Consider the following 25,036-nt stretch of genomic DNA (forward strand, 5'->3'; position numbering starts at 1 on the left):
TAGCATCGCACGCTGGCGTTACACGCTGGCTTCGCGCGCGTAGGCCCCTAGTCTGAAGTTAGTCCACATCATTAATTTCTTGTTGAGGGTAAGGTTTTTCTTGTCGTGAACTAATGTATAGCATGACCCCGCTGACCTTCAATGAACAAGGGCCTATTCAGTGAGGGCCAGATGTCCCAAAGAGGGCGTGTCTGAGTCCAATCATAGATTTTTGGAGGAGCCTTGCCCTTTCAGAGGTTTCATCTTAGCTATCAAAGTGAGATCAATCTAAGTCTCAAGCAGAGAGAAGTCAGTCTAAGACTGTGGCCCTTAGAACCATATATAAGGTCGGTATCTAAATATCTAAGTCCAGTCTCCCACATTCCATACACTATCACTACCCCATTTAAAAAATTACAATTAAAGCGAGACATAAATAAATATAATAAAAGAGGAAAGATGGTCTCATTCAACACCACCATTCTTAAGATGAGCTAAAACTACTTTTTACAAACTTGTTCGTAACTCCCCCTGTTCTGGCCACTATACCACTCAAACTTAAACATAAACAGGGGAGTGTAGCATATAACCCATTAAACTCCGATGACAAGATGTCTTGTCATTTGGTCAAATTAAACAAAAAATCATAAAACACCAAAATGTTTGATCAAACACCAGAAAAATATGACGTCAGTCCTCGCACGAAGCGAGGACTGACGCCATATTTTTCTGGTGTTTGATCAATCATTTTGGTGTTTTATGATTTTTTGTTTAATTTGACCAAATGACAAGACATCTTGTCATCGGAGTTTAATGGGTTAATCATGACATGCAAGCATATAAATGAACATAAAATCAAGACTTCAGAAATACCTAGTTCAACGTCCTGATCGTCGGTGATGATGAGGACAATGTTTGGTCGCTTGGTGCCAAAGCCCTGCTGTGACTCCTTGTTGCGCCCCTGCGACTTCTGTTCCGTACGCCTTGACCCGTGCAGCGCTTCTTGTAAAGACTCAAAGCCCTGATGTGCCACACGATTATGCGTGTTGATGTGAGTGTTTAAGTGATTACGGTGGTCTCCGTTGTGTTTAGTGCTGTTATGGTTGACACCATATCGTTGGGTGCGCCAAGACGTCTCTGGTAACGAGTGCCCTGGTTCCCGACGCCGTGAATCGCCACCATCGAAAGGCTGTACCGTATCCCGCACATGCCATGGCTGCCTGTTACTAATACTGCTGTGGCGCTGATGAGAAGGATTTTTTCTCCGTTGTTCTTCCCGATGCTGTGATGTAGGTTTACGTTCTGGACGCGGGTTGCTCCATGTAATATGCCTATCTTGAGGTAAACGGCCGTAGGGGGAGCGCTGTCCGGAAGGTCGATCTTGACGAGAGCCGCCCCGGCGCCACGCCTCGCCGATACTGCTACTACTGCTATCACCGTCATTTTTGTCACCAATGGCTGCGTTCCACGCGTCCCGCTGTCGCCATGAGGTACGCTGCTTCTGGTGTTTTTTGTCATGATGCTGCTTGTGGTGTTGGGGTTTATACTGAAGATGGTGTTGTTGGTTTTGGTCTCCGTGACTGCGACTAGAGTGGCTCTGCTGTAAATGCAAATGCTGCCGCGTTTGCTGACGACTGCCATGGCGCCCACCATTAGACCTCCCTTGCATGTTCCACGCACTGGCGTCAGTGCGTCTACTGGTAAGATTCCCAGATAACCAGTCGTGACGGTAATCGTGCTGCTGCTGCTGCTGGTGCCATTGGTGGTATGGTGTCTGCACCCTGTCATGATTCCTGTCACCTTCCCAGGCGGGCACCCCTCCTCTCTCCTGCTTTGCTGGATCCCATGCTATGGCGCAGACAAAGAGGACTAGCGTGTAGAGAGTGGCCAAGAGCGCCATAGCCAGGTGTCCGAGATTCAGATATGCTGTTGCTGCTACTGTTCAAACGTCTATCCCGGGGATGCCGCCATCCCTGAAACAAAAGATACAAACACATAATGCTCATTTGAACTATGCCAAACCAAAGTAAATGATATTCACACAAATAACGTTTCATCTCCACTTAACGTGGGGTACTCGCTTCGTCAAATCACATCCCAACCTCTAACATACAACACAGCCCATCCATATCGTTACAGTGATACATAAATGCCCAACATTGTACAGATTCATGAGAACTGAATATTCTCGTTTCGACAAATGGCATAATAGTCTTATTGTTAGGTCAGTAGGATTTTGAGTATTAAGATTGTGACGTGCGTCACCCAGGTACAGTTAGGTACCCGCACACGAGCAACATTTTGTTGCTAGTTGTCACAACAAAAAATTGCCAAAAAATAGAACGCACACATCTCTATGGGTGCCCGCACATGGACAATTTTTCCTGAGGCGACAACAAAAAATTGTGTGGTAGTTGCGACCGGATCAATTTCTCCGACAACACAATTATTGTCGGCAACTGTGGCAGGCGATAGAAAACGTTATTTCAAATGGGAGTTCGCACACGAACAACTTTTCGTTGCCGCCACCCAGCCTGATGCTGCCTTGTTGTCTTTCAGACTGCAGTGGTGGGAGGACATGGTATTACGTCATGTCTGTAATAAGAGTTATTTGACTGCGAAACACTCATAACAGAGGTAGAGAAGAGACCACCTCTTCATGATTTCCAACTAAAGGAATACAGCGATAAGAATATAAAAGAAAAGTTGTGGAGTGAGGTATGTGAGGCTGTGGTGAGCGATTGGAATATTCTCTCCCCTGAGGATAAAAAGGAGAAAGGTAAAAACATATTGTATTTATTTGAAAGGAAAACGTTAACTATTGTCTGGAAGGTCAGTGCATCTGCCTGAATGTATGTTCTTATGTATGTATTCACCTATTCACCTCGGATCTGCTGCAGTCTCTGTCAAGACAGCCAGACACCACCCTACGGCAGTGAGCTCAGAGCTCATTATTTGCCGATCTCTGGGTAGGTCTGAGACCACTTACACACCACACACCGGGACAGCAAGGTCACAACTCCTTGGCTAATGTCCCGTACCTACTCACTGCTAGGTGAACAGGGGTTACACGTGAAAGGAGACAAACCCAACTTATCCGCCCGGCCGGGGAATCGAACCCCGGTTCTCTGGCTTGTGAGGCCAGTGCTTTACCAATCCACCACCGAGCAGTGTGTATGTAAGTTCATAAGTATGTATTTGTTATGGATGTATGTTCATATGTATGTATGTTGTTATGTATGTATGTTCTTGTGTATGTATGTATGTCAATAGAATTGTGTATGTGTGTGCTAGTATAAAATGAACCACTATAAACAATAGTTGCCGCCATCGCGTGGCTCGTGTGTACCTTACCGACAACTTATCGTTGCGACAATTTTTTTATTGTGACAATATTCCGTTGTGACAACTAGCAATTAAATGTTGCTCGTGTGCGGGCAGCCTTAGAGCCTATCCTTGGTCTGACTGCCTATGGGATATACCAAACGAGTGTTACCAATGTTATGCCAAATTCCTTGGCTCACCTGATAATGGAGGTTAGCACGATTGATGTGTTTCAGGCACATGTAAAAATGAAATACACATTGTTACATTTGTTTCAATATCCATGTGGATTTTACGGACATCGACAGAGCTAATCATGAATCTTTTGGTTTCTATGTTCTTAGAACATAAACTACTAGTACTCCTGGAATTTGGGAAGACTTGAAACCTAATATTTAATGATTAATAAATTCAAAAGCTCTCTCTCCACCATTACATCAACCATAGCTCTAGCCCACTCAAGTCAGCCCATGGTTGAAGACAAAGTAATTCTTGAAGGAGAGCCATATGTAACAATGACAAAATAATGCATGTACAAACACACAAAGTTAAGATACGCATGACTTGGTCATAAGATGGTCATTGTTTAACTTTTCTTCAGAAATTATTCAATCTTCTCCTCCGGCCTGATCTTAGATGGTTAGAAACAGCGATTTCCAAGCATAGAGTATGTAGCCACTATGGGCTACAGTGAGAAGAAAAGAGTTTTAGCAGGTAGTTTGTCGTTTATTAGTTGGTTGGAAGTGAACTGATTTTACATGTGGCCAAGAGCCAACATATATATATATATATATACCACCTGGGTAGTCACCCGTGGTGCATAATTACATAACAGCACTGGATTAGGTTAGGTCCGGTCAAGCAGGGTCGCATTGTCATAGGCAGGTATGTGTGGCTGGCGCGTCAGGTCCAGCCACGTGGGGGAGACAACGAGTGTTCCACGCCACGTGGTTTGTACAATACTCTCCTATTAAAATGGCCTTGATTTAAGAGGGCATTCCGCACGGAAGATGTCCACGAGCCATCTCCTCTGGAGACATGTTAAGGTTGCCCCGGATGGCTCTATGAACATTGAGTGTAGGATTGTCTAACGTTGATGGCGGTAGCCACAGCTGGTTGTGAGCTTTAAATCCGAGGCATTTCAACTTTTTTTTTTTTTTTTTTTAACATGAAGTAAGTTTGGTTCCGCATTAAGGGAGAGCGACTGGAGGAAGTGGATAGTTTTAGACACTTGGGTGCAAGTGTAGCAGGAAAAGGTGGAGTGAAGGTGGAGGTAGAATGTAGATTGAGAGAAGCGAGTAAATGCCTTGGTGGATTAAAGAGTGTAATGAGGAATGGATGCAAAGAGGAGACTGTATGAAGGAGTGATTGTGCCAACAGCACTGTATGGGGCAGAAACGTGGAACATAAGAGAAGAAGAGAGAAGGAGTTTGAATGTGTTTGAGATGAGGTGTCTGAGAAGTATGGTGGGGGTTACTAGGCTGGATAGAGTGAGAAATGAGGAGGTGAGGAGGAGAACAGGGGTGAAAAAGGAGCTGGGAGATAGGGTTGATGAAAGAATATTAGGATGGTTTGGACACATGGAAAGAATGAGTGAAGAAAGACTAGTAAAAGAGGTATGGAAGGCAGATGTGGAGGGAGTGAACATGAGGGGACGTCCTAGGATGAGATGGATGGATGGGGTAAAGGGGGCTTTGGGGAAGAGGGGAATGTCTGTTGAGGAAGGAAGGGAGAGGACAGAAGACAGAGGTGAGTGGAGAATGGTTGTATATGGATGATGTGTGATTGCATGAGGAGGAATGGGCGGGGGGTGGTGGGTGTGGTAGTATGTGTGAGTAAATTTTGACGCAGCCCGAAGGGATTTCTCCCCGTCCTCTCCTTATATGCAAGGGGGGTCGCCGATTAAATGAAGCGGCCTTGCTGTGGATGTGCTGTGTCTTGCAACACTGCTTCTGACCCAGGGCGGTGGGCAAGGTGCAGGGATGACCCGTCATCCAGGTGGTGCTCAGATGAGAGGGAGGGTGAGAGGTGTGGAGTGTATTTAGGGATGAAATGGGTGGGAGTATTTTTATGCCTTTCCCTTTTTGGCTACCTCCCTTGAAAGGGGGAAAAAGCCTTGGTATATGTATGTATGTAAGTTTGGTTCCGAGATATGGCGAAAAGATTTAAGCTGTGTCAGTTTCTTGTTCTTCTAAGTGCAAGGCATACATTTCCTGGCCTTAGAACTCTGGGGCACTTCCAAATAAAAGGGAGAGAAAAAAATTGGCAGTCAAGGAGCTCTGGTATCTAATTGACCCAAGTCAAAAAGAGTCCTGTTGAGCGACACTAAGCTCATGGTTGCCTTGTAATGGAAACTTATCGGAAGAACTGTATATGAGACAACAGTATATATATACATATACCAAAGGCTTTTTTCCCCTTACAAGGGAGGTAGCCAATAAAACAAAAGCATAAAATCCACTCCCACCCATTCCATCCCCACATACTCCACTCCTATCCACCCCCTCCATCCCTCCCATCTTGGCTCCTCCTGGATGACAGGTCATCCCTGCATCTCGCTCACTGCCCTGGGTCAGAAACAGTCGCAAGACAGCACATCCACAGCAAGGCTGCTTCACCAAAGCGGTGACACCCCCTCTCCGTCCCCTCATGCAGAAATGGAGAAGAAAGGGAGAAATCCCTTCAGGTTGTGTAAGTTTATTTTTCACATAAACTCCATCCCCCACCCACTCCCTCTTATGTATCACAGCATCATCCATACATAATTATTCTCCATTCTGTCTTGTCCCATCCTTCTTCAACAGACATTACCCTCTTTCCCATTGCCCCTTTTAACCCATCCATCCATCTCATCCTTGGTTGCCCCCTCATGTTCCCTCTGCTTTCCACACCTCTTTTACCAATCTGTCTTCCCTCATTCTTTCCAAATGTTCAAACCATCCCAATACCCTTTCATCAACCCAATGTCCCAACTCCCTTTCCACACCCACTCTCCTCCTCACCTCATCATTTCTCAGTCATTTCATCTCACAATTAAATTCTTCCTCTCTTATGTTCCATGTTTCTGCCTCACACAGTACTGTCAGCATGATTACTCCTTCATACAATCTCCTTTTAGCACCTATTCCCAAATGTCTATTTCTCATTACACTTTTTAATCCACCAAGGCATTTACTCACTTCTCTCAATCTACATTCTACTTCCACCTCCATTCCTCCTTTTCCTGTCACATTCGCCCCCAAGTATCCAAAGTTATCCATTTCCTCTGGTCTCTCTTCCTTAATACTGTACTCCCAATTTGCTGCCACATTCTCCCCTTGTACATCTCAACACCTTACACCCACCCACATTTATCTTCTTTTGCATACCTTCCCAAACTCTGTCACTAACTTTTTTAATCCCTCCTCTGATCCTGCCACAAGGGCAGTGTCATCAGCAAACAACAACTGTCTTATCTCCCACTTTTCTCCATTTTCTTTTACCATCTCCAATCCTCGGCCCATTACCTCTCCCACCACCCCATCCATGTATAAATTGAACAGCCAAGGTGACATAACACATATCTAACAAAGTCCCACCTTTACCTCGAACCATTCACTCTCTCCATTTCTAATTCTAGCACAAGCTCTGATACTCTCATAAAAACTTTTGACTGCTCTTAACAGTTTTCCACCTATCCCATTTATCTGCAATACCTTCCACAGTGCCTTCCTGTCTACCCTGTCATAAGCCTTTTTCAAATCCATAAAGGCCCTAAAAACATCCTTACCTTTTCCCAAAGCTTTCTCACATATCTGTCTTACTATAAAAATCTGATTCACGCAACCCCTACCTGTCCTAAACCCATACTGTTCCTCACCAATTACTCCCTCTGTTCCTCTCCTAATCCTTTCTAATAATTAAAACCATCCCATAAACCTTCCCAACTACACTCAACAAACTGATCCTTCTGAAACTACTATACTCACATTTGTCCCCTTTTCCTTTGTAAAGTGGAACTATAAAGGCACTCTACCCTCTTTTAGACAAACATTATACAACCTCACCAGCCAGTCCAACATCACTGTACCTCCTGTTTTTAGACACTCCACATGACACCCATCCAACCCAAGTGCCTTACCTACTCTCATTATTTTAATAAATGCTTTCAACTCATCTTTTCTTATTTCTACTCCATTTTCCTCATTCATCACTGTCATTTCCTTAGCACTTCCCACCGCAACTACCTTTCCCTCCCTACCCTCCTTCACATTTTGCAACTCCCTAAAATACTCTGCCATCTTCCTCTTACTGCCATCTCTTCTATTATCATCTGCACCTTTTAACTTTTCTTCTCTACTTGATTCATCTCCTCTTCCTCTCTTAAATTCCTCCCAAGACATCTTTTTATTACTTTCAATTTTCTGTAATACTCTTACCCCATTTCACATCTGCTCTCCTCTTTGCCTCCTTTATCATATGCTTTACTCCTTTTTTCTTTGTACTTCTCATATGAATCTTTCATCCAATTTTGTAACCAATCATTGAATGCTCACTTATTCTCTTCTACAGCTTACCATGCTTTATTATCCCACCACTCATTACCCTTCTTTCTATTTCCTCCCATCCTCTTTGTTCCACACACCACCTTTGCATACCCTGTGACTCCCTCCTTGAAACATCCCCATTCCTCCTCCACTCCTAGGTCTACTCTATCTTTCAGTCCTCCCCACTCCTCTTTCAGCTTCTTGTACTCCTTCTCCTTTTCTTTCTCATTTAAGCAGTTTATTCTGTCACTGGCTTTTGGTAGTAAAAGAGCAGTCACTGGTTGTCAACTCTCCTTGTGTGCAAAAATGAAGAAAATACAATTAAAGTTGATAGTAAGAAATCCTGAGCATATCTGGAGATAAAGTGTTTGCCCCTCCAGGCTGCACCTCTTAGAGGTGAAGATGTTGACAGGTTTTGAAGATGAACAGTCAAGAGATGACTCTTTGAATCCATTATGCAGGATCACCTCATGCAGGTACCTGTTGGTACATATTCCTACAGATGCAAAAACATACAAGATGCAATGGCAAAAATCTATGACTACATGTTGCGGGAGAAAAGAGCATGGTATAGATTTACCCACAGCAGAAGCAAGCAGTAATTTTTATTAGTCAACACAACACACATCAGTGTCAACATCCAGACTTGTATCAAGCAGTTTTATGACATGCAGTCATCAGCAATTTCGCTATAAAATCCAAACATGAGCGGGAAGATTAAATGTATTTTGTGTGAAACTTGGGGTATCAAAAATAAAGACCTTTGAATTGCTTCAACAGGTCTAAGGCAATGAAACAATGAGCTAGGCAAAGTGTTTGAGTGCCACTTATACTTTAAGAGGGACAGAATGCCACTGAAGGCAGTGCACATGAGCACAATCTTGGATATCAAATAATAAAATAAACTGAAGAAATTGTGAGTAAAGATATTTCCCTGGAGTTGGAATGCCAACACCAATTCAACTGTAACATTCTGACTTCTATGGCATCTGTGAGAGGGCATATGGCTCAAACTAAGTGAACTGTGGAGGGATGGTAATTGGGTGCTTCATCATGACAATATAAATTGGGAAAATGGAGAAATAAGGAAAGATGAGGTGAAGGCAGTTGTTAAGATAATGAGAGCAAGTAAGGCACCTAGGTTGGATTGGTGTCATGCAGATGGTGGACTGGCTGGTGAGGTTATTTAATGTTTGTTTAAGGGAAGGTACGAGTAGAGAGCTGGAGGATTGGAGGAGTACCTGTATAGTTCCACTTTACAAGGAAAAAGGGGACAAGTATAAATGTAGTAGTTTCAGAGGATTCAGTTTGTTAAGTGTAGTTGACAAGGCTTATGCGAGGATTTTGATTGAGAGGATTAAGAGAGAAACAGAGGGAGTAATTGGTGAGGAACAGTGTGGGTTTAGGACAGATAGGGGTTGTGTGGATCAGATCTCTGTTGTAAGGCAGATATGTGAGAAAGCTTTAGGAAAAGGTAATGATATTTTTTGGGCCTTTATGGATTTGGAAAAGGCTTATGACAGGATAGACAGGAAGACACAGTTGGAAGTATTGCAGATATATGGGATAGGAGAAAAGTTGTTCAGAGCAGTCAAGAGTTTTTATGAGAATAGTAGAGCTTATGGTAGAATCAGAAATGGAGCGAGTGAGTTATGTCACCTTGGCTGTTCAATTTATACATGAATGGGGGTGGTGTGAGAGGTAAATGCAAGGTTAATGGGTTGGGATTGGAGATGGTTAAAGGAAATGGAGAAAAGTGGGAGATAAGACAGTTGTTGTTTGCTGACAACACTGCTTGTAGCAGGATCAGAGGAGGGATTAAGGAAGTTAGTGAAAGAGTCTTGGACGGTGTGTGAAAGAAGGAAGTTGAAGATAAATGTGGGTAAAAATAAGGTGATGAGATGTACAAGGGGAGAAAATGGCAGCAGACTGGGAGCGAGTATTAAGGGAGACCAAAGGAAGTGGATAGTTTTAGATACTTGGGGTAGTAGTAGTATCGTATGGCTTTCTTACACCTCCAACTTTGTATTTGCTAGCCAGTCTATGAATGTTTGATTTGCTTCATAGATAGTCTGATACTTGGGGTGAATGTGGTGGGAAAGGGAGGAGTGGAGGTAGAATGTAGACTGAGAAAAGCAAGTAAATGCCTTGGAGGATTAAAGTGTAATGAGAAATAGACATTTGGGAATGGATGGTAAGAGGAGATTGTATGAAGGAGTGATTGTGCCAACAGCACTGTGTGGGGCAGAAACATGGAACATAAGAGAGGAAAAGAGGAGTTTGAATGTGTTTGAGATGAGATATCTGAAAAGTATGATAGGGATTACAAGACTGGATAGAATGAGAAATGAGGTGAGGAGAACGGGGATGGAAACAGAGTTGGGAGATAGGGTGGATGAAAGAATATCAGGATGGTTTTGACTCATGGAAAGAATGAGTGAAGAAAGACTAGGAAAAGAGGTGTGGAAGGCAGAGGTAGAAGGAGTGAACATGAGGGGGAGACCTAAGATGAGATGGATGGATGGGGTAAAATGGGCATTGGGAAAGAGGAAGGATGGGAGAAGAGAGAATATAGGGGTGAATGGAGAATGGTTGTGTATGGATAATGCTGTGATACATGAAAGGGAGCGGGTGGGGGGTGAAGGAGTACGTATGAAAAAATTAAAATTTGACACAGCCTGAAAGGATTTTCCCAGTCTTCTCTTTTTCTGCATGAGTAAATGCCGATTTAATGAAGCGGCCTTGTTGTGGATGTGCTGTCTCTTGTGACACTGCTTCTGACCCAGGGCAGTGGACAATATGCAAGGATGACCCATCATCCATGAAGAGTCAAGATAAGAGAGAGGAAGGGGGTGAATGGGAGTGGAATACGTGGGGATGGAATGGGGAGTGGATTTTATTCCTTTGTTTTTGGCTACCTCCCTTGTAAGGGAAGCCTTTGGTGTATGTACTTATGTATCATCATCATCACTGCAACATGCCTCCTTGCAAATTCTACTTCTTCCCCATAATGAAGTTCAATCAACGTGCATGTAAGGTCACAGCATTATCCATAGATTGGTCATATAAGAGCTTTGAGCTCTCTTCCTGGAGGAAAATAGATGTCGATCACGAATCCAACATGTGATCTAAGACCATGGTGAATCTCACACACACACATACACACACACACACACACACACACACACACGAACAAACGATTTGAAAGCGGACCTAGTTGTTTACATAGACACAGTGTAGTAAAAGCGAGCTCATTGGGACCAAAGTGTAAATGTCTTTGTATCTCCATTTTATCTTTTTTTTTATTGATCTTTTTTTTTTCTTTATAAAAAGAAAAAAGAAAAATCGAAAAGCACAGAAACTCCGAGAGACAAAGAAACAGCAAAGAGATGCTTAGAAGAAAACAGAATAGAGACTCCACTAGGTGTCATTTGAAAGAAGACATGTATTTCTCAAACACCAAGGGAATACCAAAGGTTTGAAAGAGTTTTTTTCGGGGTTTGAAGGGGAAGGAAATATTATGCATAGAGGATTAGAAATAGAGGACCCAGGTATAGAAATATAATGAGAAATGGAACTGGGAAAAATTCCTAAATGAAGAAACAGGGATGGAAGAGAAATGGAATACTGTATACTAAAAGAAATTTACAATGAGGGATTAAATATATACATACAACAAAAAATGAAAAGAACAAACATAAAAAGCTGGTACAACAAAAGGTGTAGTGAGGCTAAGGAATAAAAAAGACAAAGCTTGGAAGAAATGGAAAAGAGACAAGAAAACAAGCAAATGGCAAATGTACATCAAACTACGAAATGAGTATGTAAAAATGTGCAGAGATGAAAGGAGAAACCATGAAAAAAAAATAATAGAAAAATGCAAATAACCCAAACTATTTTACAGGTATGTAAATGGCAAGCTGAAGAACAAACAAGAAATAGAAAAGCTGCGCCAAGGTAAACATGAATATACAGAAGAACTGGATGACGGAAATTATGAACATCCATTTCAAATCAGTATTCACAACAGAAAACTCACCTAACTGTGAGGAAATAGAGAGATCCCCTCAATGAAAGAAATAATTGTAACACAGAAGGAAATCAGCAACCAAATCAAAACCCTTGACGACAGAAAAGCACATGGTCCAGACGGAATTGTAAATTGGATACTGAAAGAATGCATGGAAGAATTATCATATAAAATATACAATATAATTAAATTCTCACTTAAAGAAGGAAAAGTGCCACAGGACTGGAAGAAGGCAAACATTGTACCAATTTATAAGGGAGGAAACAAGGAAGACCCATCAAATTACAGACCGGTCTCCCTGACAAGCACAGTAGCAAAAATTTGCGAAAAGGTCATCAAAAATAGATGGGTTAAACATTTGGAAGAAAAAACTATACTGAATCCAAATCAATTTGGATTCAGACAAGGAAGATCATGTACAACAAACTTGATCTGCTTCTACTCAAGATTAATAGACATAATACAGGAGAGAGATGGTTGGGCAGACTGTGCCTTTCTGGACCTACAAAAGGCATTTGATAAGGTACCACACAATAAACTAATAAGGAAGATAGAATCAATAGGTGGCATCAGAGGAAAATTATTGGAATGGATGAAAGACTTCCTGACTGGGAGGAAAATGAGAGTAGTAATTAGAGACAAATTCTCAAATTGGGAAGAAATGATAAGTGGTGTCCCACAGGGATCAGTACTGGCCCCAATCATGTTTGCTATATACATAAATGACATGGATGGAGTAGAGTGTTATATGAATTTCTTTGCAAACAACACAAAAATACTAAAGAAAGTAAAAACGGAGGAGGACTGCAACTCATTACAACAAGACTTGGACAAGATCTGGAAATGGACTCAAAAGTGGGAAGTGAAATTCAATATCAAGAAATGTAGTATAATGGAATTTGGAAAAAGTAAAAACAGAATATTGAGAGATTATAAAATTGGTGAAGAAGAGGTCAAAAAAGTAAACTTGGAAAAAGACCTTGGAGTGATGATCAGCAAAGACATGACACTGGATAAGCATATTAATAAAATAGTCAGAGAAACCTACAATTTATTGAGGTCAATAAAAGTGGCATTTGCCTATTTGGACGAGGAAATGATAAAAAAAAATTTAACTACACTAATAAGACCAAAACTTGAGTACGCAGCAACACTATGGACACCCAGTACCAAAAAGAATATAAAAAAATTAGAAAGAATACAAAGAGCAACAACAAAACTGGCACCAACTCTTTCCAAAATGACATATGAACAAAGACTGTCCAAATTAGAATTACCAACTCTGGAACAAAGAAGGGAAAGAGGAGACTTACTATCTATAGAATTATGAAGGGAATGGAAATCTTAGATAAGAATGACTTGTTGAAATGGGACAATGGAAAAACAAGAGGACATGAAAAGAAACTAAAAAAAGATAATCACAGTAGACATCTGAAAAAAAACAGCTTTCCACACAGAGTGATAGATACTTGGAGCAAATTAGACAAAGAAACAGTGTGTGCAAACACTGTTAAAGATTTAAAAAAAAAAATTGATGCTGAGAGATACAAAGATGGGTCACCATGAGCATAGATTTGGAAAGGGAAACAAGGTATAAAAATATTCTAAGAAATCAAGAGATTACAAAACTAATTAATGAAATTATACGAAAGCAGAATACAGGGCAATGTATCGAGAAGTGAACGAGTTGAAAAGAGAAAATGCTGAAACAAACAGGGAGCTTAATGATCTAAAAAAGGAATTAAACAGTCAAAAATGAGAACAAAAAGATGAAAAATGAAGATAACAAAAATGAGGATTTGAAAAAAGAAAAGAACAAATACAAGCAGTGACTGAGAAAGTTGGAGAAACCATAAAAGAGACAGATCATCAAGAAACCAAAAATCAATGGAAAGTGGATCAGGAAAACTAAAAAATAACTTTTAAAGAAATTATACATCAAAGTGAAAGAAAATGCAAAGGAAATAGTCATTAAAGTAATTAAAGAGAAAGAAAATTGGGTCAGGGACACAATTGATAAAAAAAAGTGTATTAAAGAAAAACACAATGTAGCTAGATACTTAAGAGAAAAACAGGAGAAAGAAATATTAAAAGAAATTCTGAAAGAGATACAAGAGGGGCAAGAGATGGATAAAGAAATTAAAGAAATGGATGAAATGCATACAATGGGACTATAAAGAAAAAAATAAACCACCAAAAATTAACTAAAGTCTCAAAAGATAGTGGAAGTACTAAAACAGCAAAATTGGCAAAAAGTGAAAATTACAAAAATATATGGATTAAAAAAGGAAATGAGCAATGACAAAAAACAGACCGAAAAGAACAAGTTTGTTTGGAGAGGCTGAGAAAATGGTGTGTATATATATATACAGTATATAAAGAAATACTGAAATTATTTCAGCCCTGGGCGGAAGTCAAACCTGGACTGCCATAGTGGCAGGAAACAACTCTAACCAGAGCGCCACAAGGTGTGTGTGTGTGTGTGTGTATTTAACTAGTTGTGGAGGGGAGCTATGCTTGTGGTGTCCCGTCTTCATATCTCATTTTATCTAGACTGTTTTTAAATTCGTGTATCGTTTTTGCACTCACCACATTTTCATCTAACATGTTCCAAACATCTATTACCCTGTGGGGAAAGCTGTTCTTTTTTAGGTCTCTTCTATAACCATCTTTCTTGATTTTCTTTCTGTGTCCTCCTGTATCTCTACTATCCCATTTTATTAGATCCTCTCTACTAATAGTTTCTATGCCTTTCATGATTCTATAAATAGTTATCAAGTCTCCTCTCTTCTTTGCTCTAATGTCTGTAGCTCAAGTTTTGCTAGTTTCTCCTCATATGTTTTGAGAGTGTTGGTGCCAATTTCGTAATTGCTCTTTGTATTCTTTCAAGTTTTGTTATACATTTTGTGTACTTGGTGACCACATCGTTGCTGCATACTCCAATCTTGGTCTTATCAAAGTGACCAGTATTTTCTTCACCATTTCTTCATCCACGTATGTAAATGCCACTTTGATTGTTCTTATTAAATTATAAGTTTCTCCAATAATCTTGTTTATATGTTTCTCAAGGGACATATTATTCATAATAATGACTCCCAGGTCCTTCTCATTTTCTGCCTTTTTAATTTCTTCCTCTCCCAATTTATATGATCCCACTATTTTCTTTCATGCAACAAGTCTTCCATCCACTTCAGCAGTTTGCCCTGTATTCCTCCTGCAGTTTCTATTTTCTTTAGCAATTTCTTATCTGGCACCTTATCAAAAGCTTTTTTCAGGTCTAGAAATGCACAATCAGCCCATCCATCTCTTTTCTTGTACTACATCTATTAGCCTTGAATAGAAACACATTAAGTTTGTGACGCATTATCATCCTTGTCTAAATCCAAATTGCCTTGAATTTAGTACTTTGTTTTTTTCGAAATGCCATACCTATCTAATTTTGATCATTCTTTCACAAATTTTAGCTATCATATTTGTAACAGAGACTGGTCTATAGTTAGTAGGGTCTTCCTTGTTTCCCTCTTTACATATTGGTACTATATTTGCTCTTTTCCAATCTTTTGGAACTTTTCCTTCTTTCAATGAACTGCTTATTAGGCTATGTATTTTGTCTGTTAGTTCGTTCCTGCATTCTCTCAAAATCCAGTTTGCCATTTCATCTGGTCCATGCGATTTTCTGACATCGAGATTGCTCAAGTGATTCATTATTTCTTTCCTTGATACTTCTATCTCTTTCATAGGGGGGCTTTCTCCTCCCACTCGACATCTCTAAGTTGTATGTTCTCCCTCGTAAAAAGCGATTTAAAATGCTTGTTCATAATTTCTGCCATTTCTATTTCCTCTGTGTATTCAACTCCTCCTTTTCATAGTTTCTCTAATTCTTGTTAGTTCTTCAGTTTGTTGTTTACAAATCAATAAAATAGTTTTGGTTGATCTTTACATTTTTCTATGACATCTTTTTTGTATTCTCTTTTCTTCTCTGCATATAGATTTCTATAACTAGTATATATTTTCCATTTTTCAGGTCTTTTGTATTTCTTCCATTATATCCAAGCTTTATCCTTATTGTCTTTTAACTCTCTACATCTTTTGTTGTAAAAACACATTTCTCTTCTACTGTTGTTTCCTCCTTGTGTATCCTTTCCTTTTGAAAGAACTCTCTTATATAAAAAAAAAAATTCCATACATCAATCTTCCCTTTCTATATTGTTAATTTGTTTTCCATGTATTTTTCCTCATTTAGTTCCAGTTCAACCAATATCTGGTCACTCTTACTTATTGGTGTCTTATATTCAATCTTGTCCACTATTTCAGGTTCTGATGTGATTATTAGGTCCAGTCTTGATGGTTCTTCCTCATTTCTATACCTAGTATTCTCTTGTATCCATTGTGTCATTGTATGTTCTATAATCATATCTCCACCCTTCACTGTCATCTCTTCCCAGCAATTTCTTTACAATTAAAGTCACCCATTATAACTATTCTTCCTCCATCTTCCATTATCTTATTCAGTATTATCCTTGTGTCTTCTAGTCAGGGAAAAGAAATCAAAGGCAGTATATGGGTTCATTTGCAGCTCTGCAAAGTATTGACAAATTAAAATAAGTTGCCAAGTGGTGGACAGTAAAAGTAAAGGTTGATGATGAAATAAAGATAAGCATAAATTTATGTATGGTGGAGAGCTTGAATATGTGTCCAATTTATTTATTTTATTTTATTTTATCTTATTTTTTTCCATCAGGTCAGTTATTTTTATTGTTGTTTCATATTACACTTCATAACTTAAATTCGAGGCAGCTTTGTCCATCTATTGGTATATTTGATGTAACTGTGATTTGCCTTTACTGTTTCATTGTTGTCATTGGTGTGAACTGGGCTGTGTGGTGTTCACAGGATCAGGGGTGGGACAGCACAAATAAAACTAGTGAAAAATTGAGAATTAACATGTTTTAAGCTCACTCTATTCAAGAATAATTGTTATTGAATAATAGATCAGATTGTATCACATCAGTTTTGTTCAAATATTAAATGTTGTCAGAGCAATGGATTGATCGTCTGAATCATACAACTTGTATAATCTTAAATATTTTATGTTGATTTGTATTTTTTATAAAAGAAAAAATTAATTCCATGTTGATAGATTTAAGTTATACCAAAGAAAGTCTTTCAGAAGTTGTAGTTTGTCTGGGGTATTGGCTGCATGTTATTGTGGCAAAGTGGCATGCAGTTGATACTTTAGGGTCTATATGGGGCGCCCCTACGGACCAGAGCCACACATCATTTTGGCTGTGATAGAGGAAAACGCTGTTCATAGAGAAATGATGACACTTTTATACTACAACTGTCCCTCCATTATGCTGTCCCCCAACCCCTTGTTACTGTCCTGTACAATTTCTCTGAATATTCATTTCCTTTTTTGCCTACCTTCCCTGTGGTGGGGGAAAAGAATACTGCCACCGAGAATTTCCACTTGGATCATAAGAGGCGAGAAGAAAGGGACGGGGATTGGGACTAGGCATCCTTCTCCTTGTAGCCCCACAGGGGACATTCCTAAAAGAAAAAGCAAAGGCATAAGAGGGTCTGGGAGTTTTCCGACCAGCACCCTAAGGTTTGGGTCTTTTAGGCTTGATTCACACTATCGGTCCGGTCGCGCTCCGCTCTCGGTCCGGTCCAATATTGTCTCATTAATTTCAATGGAAGCATTCACACTGCTTGTGGTTGGGAAATGTGGAGTTCCAGGAAAGAATTGTAGTGGAGAGTTGATGGTGGAAATGTGTCTAGAAAGAGTTAATGATAGCAAATACAGTGTTTCGGAAGAAAGTCAAGCATAAGTACACATGGGAGAGGGTGGTGGATGGAAGGGTGGTAGATAGAGCATTAATGGACTATGTATTGGTAAATAGGATTATGATAGGAAGAGTTAAGGATGTACATGTGCTAAGGGGAGAGGGTGGGGGAATATCAGATCATTTTTTGGAAGGTAAGTTGAGAGTGGAGGATAGATGGAGAAAGAGGAAAGGGACAAAAGGTAGGGAGGTGCTTAGAGTGAACTCTTTAAATGAAAAGGAAAAGGAGAAGGAGTACAAGAAGAAGCTGAAGGAGTGGGAGGGAGTGAAGGATAGAGTAGAGCTAGGTGTGGAGGAGGAATGGGGATGGTTCAAGGAGGGAGTCACAAAGTGTGCAAAGATGGTGTGTGAAACAAGAAGGACAGGAGGAAATAGAAGAAAGGGTAGTGAATGGTGGGATGAGGAAACAAAGAAGGTTGTAGAAGAGAAGAAGCGAGCTTTCACAGATTGGTTACATAATTGGACGAGGGAGTCATATGAGAGGTACAAAGAAAAGAAAAGAGAAGTAAAGCAAAAGGTAAAGGAGGCAAAGAGGAGAGCAGATGTGAAATGGGGTAAGAGTATGACAGAAAATTTTGAAAGTAATAAAAAGATGTTTTGGAAAGAAATTAAGAGAGGAACAGGAGGCAAATCAAGTAGAGAAGAAAAGGTAAAAGATGCAGATGGAGAGATGATAATGGAAGAGAAGGCAGTAAGAGGGAAGATGGACAGAATATTTTAAGGAGGTGCTAAATGTGAAGGAGGATAGGGAGGGAAAGATAGCTGCAGTGGGAAATGCTACGAAAATGAGAGTGATGAGTGAGGAAAATGGAGGAGAAATAAGGAAGGATGAAGTGAAAGCAGCTGTTAAGATGATGAAAGCTGGTAAGGCACCTGGTCTGGATGGATCCCATGCAGAATGTCTAAAAAAAAAGGAGGTGCAGTGATGGTGGACTGGCTGGTGAGGTTATTTAATATTTGCTGGAGAGAGGGTAGAGTGCCGGAGGACTGGAGGAGTGCCTGTATAGTTCCACTTTACAAGGGAAAAGGGGACAAGTGTGAATGTAGTAGTTTCAGAGGTATTAGCTTGTTAAGTGTAGTTGGGAAGGCTTATGGGAGGATCTTGATTGAGAGGATTAAGAGAGGAACAGAGGGAGTAATTGGTGAGGAACAGTGTGGATTTAGGACGGGTAGAGGTTGTGTAGATCAGATTTTTGTGGTAAGACAGATATGTGAGAAAGCTATAGGAAAGGGGAAGGATGTTTTTTTTTGGCTTTTATGGACCTGGAAAAGGCTTACGATAGGGTAGACAGAAAGGCACTGTGGGAGGTTTTGCAGATACATGGGATAGGAGGAAAGCTTCTAGGAGCTGTCAAGAGTTTTTATGAGAGTAGTAGAGCTTGTGTCAGGATTGGAAATGGAGAGAGTGAGTGGTTCGAGGTAAAGGTGGGACTTCGTCAGGGATGCGTTATGTCGCCCTGGCTGTTCAACTTCTACATGGATGGGGTAGTGCGAGAGGTAAATGCAAGGGTTGTGGGTTAGGGATTGGAGATGGTTAAAGAAAATGGAGTAAAGTGGGAGGTGAGCCAGCTGTTGTTTGCGGACGACACTGCGCTTGAGGCAGGATCGGAGGAGGGATTGAGGAAGTTGGTGACAGTTTGGGAGAGTGTATGATAGAAGAAAGCTGAAGATAAATGTAGGTGATGAGATGTACAAGGGGTGAAAGTGGCAGTAGTCTGGAAGTGAGCATTAAGGGAGAGCGACTGGAGGAAGTGGATAGTTTTAGATACTTGGGTGCAAATGTGGCAGGAAAAGGTGGAGTGAAGGTGGAGGTAGAATGTAGATTGAGAGAAGCGAGTAAATGTCTTGGTGGATTAAAAAGTGTAATGAGGAATAGACATTTGGGAATGGATGCTAAGAGGAGACTGTATGAAGGAGTGATTGTGCCAACAGCACTGTATGGGGCAGAAACATGGAACATATGAGAGGAAGAGAGGAGTTTGAATGTGTTTGAGATGAGGTGTCTGAGAAGTATGATGGGGGTTACTAGGCTGGACAGAGTGAGAAATGAGGAGGTGAGGAGAACAGGGGTGGAAAGGGGGTTGGGAGATAGGGTTGATGAAAGAGTATTAGGATGGTTTGGACACATGGAAAGAATGAGTGAAGAAAGACTAGTAAAAGAGGTATGGAAGGCAGATGTGGAGGGAGTGAACATGAGGGGACGTCCTAGGATGAGGTGGATGGATGGGGTGAAGGGGGCTTTGGGGAAGAGGGGAGTGTCTGTTGAGGAGGGACAGGAGAGGACAGAAGACAGGGGTGAATGGAGAAGGGTTGTATATGGATGATGATGTGATGCATGAGGTGGAATGGGCAGGGGGATGGGAGGTGAGGTAGTATGTGTGAGCAAATTTTGACGCAGCCCGAAGGGATTTCTCCCCGTCTTCTCCTTTATGCATGGGGGGATGGAGAGGGGGGGTCGCCGATTTAATGAAGCGGACTTGGTGTGGATGTGCTGTGTCTTGCAACACTGCTTCTGACCAAGGGCAGTGGACAAGGTGCAGGGATGACCCGTCATCCAGGAGGTGCTAAGATGAGAGGGAGGGTGGAGGGGTATGGAGTGTATTCAGGGATGGAATGGGTGGGAATGATTTTATGCCTTTTCATTTTTGGCTACCTCCCTTGTAAGGGGGGAAAAAGCCTTGGTAAATGTATGTATGTCTTCTAACATATTTTTGTGTTCTCTCTCTTCCCACGAAGCCGTTTTAGGAGGCACATAATTTACCACAAACTTCCTGCTCCACCCATCCCTGTCCTCCACTTCCATCATAATAATCTCTACTCCATTCTTTCTATATGTGACATTTCTCACATTTATATCCTTCTTAGTCAGGAACATAACTCCACCCCCTTGTTTTACCTCTCTGTTTCTAATCCAATAATTATATGCACCATGTCCTACACTGTTGGGTGGTAGTGAACCTTTCAATTTTGTCTCTAAAATTCCCATTATGTCCAGTTCTTTTCTCTTCAGGTAATCTTTCAGTTCATTCAAGCCTGATATTAAGCCATCTATATTTGGGTAAGACACTTAATTTTCCGTTTTCTGTTTCCCTTCTGTTCTTCTCTGCTATGAACCATTTCCTCACTTTCATATTCACTACTCTCCAATAGAATTTCTCTTTGTCTGACTGTTTTGTTCTCATTTTTTTCTTAGCTTCCATTCTTTTTGCTTTCTCATCCTCTCTTTCCTCTTTATTCATCTCTCTTTTTACCGATACCTGTTTATATAGATCACTTTTTGCTAGTTTCCCTGTTTTTGCTAAGATATTCTCTGCTGTCGTTTGTGACCTGAATTTAACCTTAATTGGTCTGGTCTTATCTGTATTGTATTTCCCTAGTCTATATATTTCTTCAATTTCTTTCCCTGTTTCTTGTTCATCTTCTTGAACTACTTCTAATATCTTGTTTAGTTTTTCCTTCTCATTTACTCTTGTAGTCCTATTTGGATTATGCTTCTTTTCCATCCCTAATATGATTATTTCTTTTTGCCCGCTAAGTCTCTTACTATATTCTCCTTCTCCCTCATCACTTTAATATATTAATGTGTCCTTAGTTTGTTCTTTCATCTGTTGTTTTACTATATCTCTAAATTCAATTTTGTTGTTCTCTTGGACTTTTCTTCATTCCTGTACCTCTTTTGCTATGGACTATTCTCTTTATTATTATTCTTTAATGCTTCATTCTCATCCTTTACTTCTTTTAACTACCTTTTCAATTATTCTATTTCTTTATTTAGGTTTTGGTTCTCCTTCTTTAGTTCTTCCAATTTATCAACACTTTGTGTAATCCGTGTAAGTTGACTGAACCTAACCTCCCACTGTTCATTCATTTTCTCTAGTTTTTCCTCTAGACTTGCTAATCAGGGAGGTTGTCATCTCCCCCTCATTAAATCCATGGAAATAATTATCTTCACCTTCCATTGCGCTGCTCTTATTTATATTTCTAATTTTTATATTTTTGCTAAGCTCTTCCACTTCACCTCTATCGTCTGCGTACCTCTTGTTGACATTCCTTCTGACTTCCGGGGCCCGTTCGTCCCCTTCCTCATTTCCTTCCATTTTCCTCAGTAATCCCTCTCCTTCTCCTTTTCCTTCACCTTCCCACTACACCACGAGTTTTCCCCTTCGCTACTAATACAACACAAGTACTCCCTCGTTGATATCCACGAAATTTGAAGTTTTTCCTGGAGTTCCAAACTTCGCTGTCACTTCGACTGTTTCGCGGGTTTGTGTGTGTGCGTATTCACCTTGATCTTTTGGATCACGTATTGGACTCGTGATCGACAGCTATTTCCCTCCCGGAAGAGAGCTCGGAGAGCTTGGAGCTTGTATGACCGATCTATGGGTAATGCTATGACTTTACACGCACACACACACACCCAACTCCCCGCCCACGAGAGTTGGAGTAACGACTCGAAGCGCAGCGATACTGAAATAATTTCAGCCCTGGGCAGGATTCGAACCAGATACCGCCGTCACCCCCGTGCTGACAGTCTGAGACTCTACCAACCGCGCCACCGAGTCGTGTGTGTGTGTGTGTGTGTGTATTTACCTAGTGTGTGTGTGTGTGTGTGTGTGTGTGTGTGTGTGTGTGTGTGTGTGTGTGTGTGTGTGTGTGTGTGTGTGTGTGTGTGTGTGTACATATACAAATGTTTATGTTGAAGCTAGAGTAATTGAACTGTTGAGAAATTAAAGAAAAATACAAATCAATATGTTCGTAAGTGGCATTTTAACTTAGGTACTAGATCATGAAACAGATCCAATATTTGGCTCACATCAGATACACAACTCATCACAATTTCGTGCGAGTTAATTATCTGCTATTTCACATCATCAAGACAATGGACATGGTCGATGCATTTTGAAAGCAGGAAAATATTTTATATATACGTTTCACCTCCTCTGTCCACTAAACCTTTGCCGATCAACTCGCTAGATGGTGAAAGATAAGCTACGAGTTTACCCCAACTCAAATTGTATCATATCGTAATCAATTTTTCTGTATACAGATTTGATCCTTACATATACATTTATAAATAAACCTAGTGAGTTGTTACAGTACCTGAAAGTTGATGTAGTATTTCATCTGATCATGAAATGAATGATGCATATGGACGGATAGTATTTTGATGCATAGTATCAAAATAAAGCTCAAGGTCAACACAAGCTCAAACAAACGCAGGGTTGTGTCGAGTAGCCGAGATTGATGACGTAAAGGCGCCTCGATATCCACGCCGTACCGTACATAGAAAGCCCTGTATGTTTTATATTAGTATACTAGTCCATTTTCTGAATATGAAAATCATGGACGAAATCGCAGCAGTAACTTTCCTTTTAAAATTGCATTCCCAATTCACAAAAACATCTATTTTATCCTATTTGAAAAATAAAATACTGCTCAATAATGAGACAAACGGCTGACCACTATGGTGTTTTGCGGTAACAAGTAGGAAACATTCGCTTCTCCGTGTTTGTACAAACTATAGCAAACTATATTATTCCATGGAATCTGACTGTTACTCGCAAGAAATTCAGAAAGTTGGTTTACGCCGGGTGTCTGTTGGCTGTAGCGTTCAAAAGCGTGGAGCTAGAATGACGTCATCACCTACACCTGTGCCGTGCGGGTTGCGTTTTGGCTCGTTGATGGGTAGACCATGTACTTTGAACCTTGGGTACAATATATAAAAAAAGTAAAACGGTGCATTCGTTTGTAAACATAATCTAATATTTGTCGTAAGTAATAAATGATCATAAACGTGCCTGAAAATCAACAACTCTGTGAAATCCGATAGGAACTTCTTTTCGGCAAGCACCAGCTGGGTAAAAAAGCGGCCATGTGAACAATCCATTAACTTCGAGCCTCTCCGAGCCCTCCTCCCTCTCTGAATCAACCTTACACTCGGGCGCACATACCTTGACCTAACAATCTCTCACCACATTCTCCACCCCCTACCTCTCGCGCCCTCTCATCTTTCCATCCTTCATCCGCCCTACTGTCATACACATCAGGCAACTCAGTAACACCTACCAACCCTACACCCTTATACTATCTGAAGCCTATTAACGAACATTATTATTTGTCGCCACATACGAAACTTTTACTTGTCCTGCCCACACCCGCCCTTGATCCTGAATATGGCTGAGTCTTGGACATTTGACCCACGATACACCAAACTAGGATATTTGGGCCATGGTAGGTAGAACGCTTGGGACGTAATAAAAATATGAAAGAAAAAAAACGGACACAAATTCAATTTCATATCACAGAACACATATTCAATAAACGTATGCAAGTACAAAAATGTAATCCGAAATTGAATCCTTGTCTACACATTGGGCTGTCTACCTCAAAGGCTGTAGCTGATGCCACGAGGAAACATTGCATTATATTCTTACCTATATCACTGTATAAGATAGCTGTAATATGAAACAATTTATAGATTACTGAGACTCGGTGATGTTCAGGACAGTGCACCTGAAGAAAACGCCTGACAGCCACCGCTTTGTCACCTTCCACCCAGGCGAACACTGCAAGCCATCTTGGGACGGCAACACGAACCAACGACGGCAAGGCGGTGGACCTTATTCGACTAAGCCTACAAATCACTTGGAGTAAATGAAGACTTCTTCCTTTGGAGTTATACTACTCTCGGACAATACATACTATACTTAGAAAAAAATAACAATATGTAAATAAATGCCAATAAAATATTCAGCAAACTGATAAATAAACCAATTTAAGATTCTAATTACTTCACTAATCTACATATGAAAAACTAGTGATGAAACAGTAGGAATAATCTAAAACCACTACGACGGTGGTCAAGCAACGCATTGCATTGGTGAGCTTGCATGAAGTGCGCATTCAGGATGGTTCGATGAACCTGCAAACGTCTCAACAGATTAAAAATTGGGTTAACTTGACTCTTATCTAAATTCCTTCTAAAACTCATAATTATTATTTATCACTGGCTCCCATTTGGGTGGAGAGAGAAGGCAGGCAAGGGGAAGGAAGGAAAGGGGGAGGAAATGTTGAGAGAGAGAGAGAGATTGTGTTAGCAAGGCTGTGGAATGTCTTAGTTCGTAAGGGCACTAATCCATAAAATATAGATTGTACAACACATGCAGTCAATAACCCATATAGGAAAAACAGGGAAAGGCGGGAGTGAAAGAAGGAAGGTTATGTCAGTCAGTCTGAGAGACAAAAGACACGCACACACAGTATACGAGAGCGAACGAACAGCCAGAGCCTAGCATCAATCCCATTCGATCTTCGCTGTCGGAAAATCTTCG

At 40.6% G+C, this 25,036-nt stretch overlaps 1 protein-coding gene across 4 annotated transcripts in view; it reads right to left on the reverse strand.

The window, feature by feature from the left end:
* Positions 1 to 25,036, reverse strand: part of Sulf1 (Extracellular sulfatase Sulf1) — a 233,720-nt gene that overhangs the window by 179,522 nt on the left and 29,162 nt on the right. For all 4 annotated transcript variants that reach the window (XM_076210898.1, XM_076210900.1, XM_076210899.1 and 1 more), the window contains exon 2: positions 853 to 1,952. In XM_076210898.1, the coding sequence (XP_076067013.1) occupies positions 853 to 1,879 (1,027 nt within the window). In that variant the 5' untranslated portion in view covers positions 1,880 to 1,952. The remainder of the gene's footprint in view (positions 1 to 852; positions 1,953 to 25,036) is intronic.

The sequence above is a fragment of the Oratosquilla oratoria genome, chromosome 28 (assembly GCF_046742065.1).
Source record: "Oratosquilla oratoria isolate Oo_2021 chromosome 28, ASM4674206v1, whole genome shotgun sequence".
NCBI lineage: Eukaryota > Metazoa > Arthropoda > Malacostraca > Stomatopoda > Squillidae > Oratosquilla > Oratosquilla oratoria.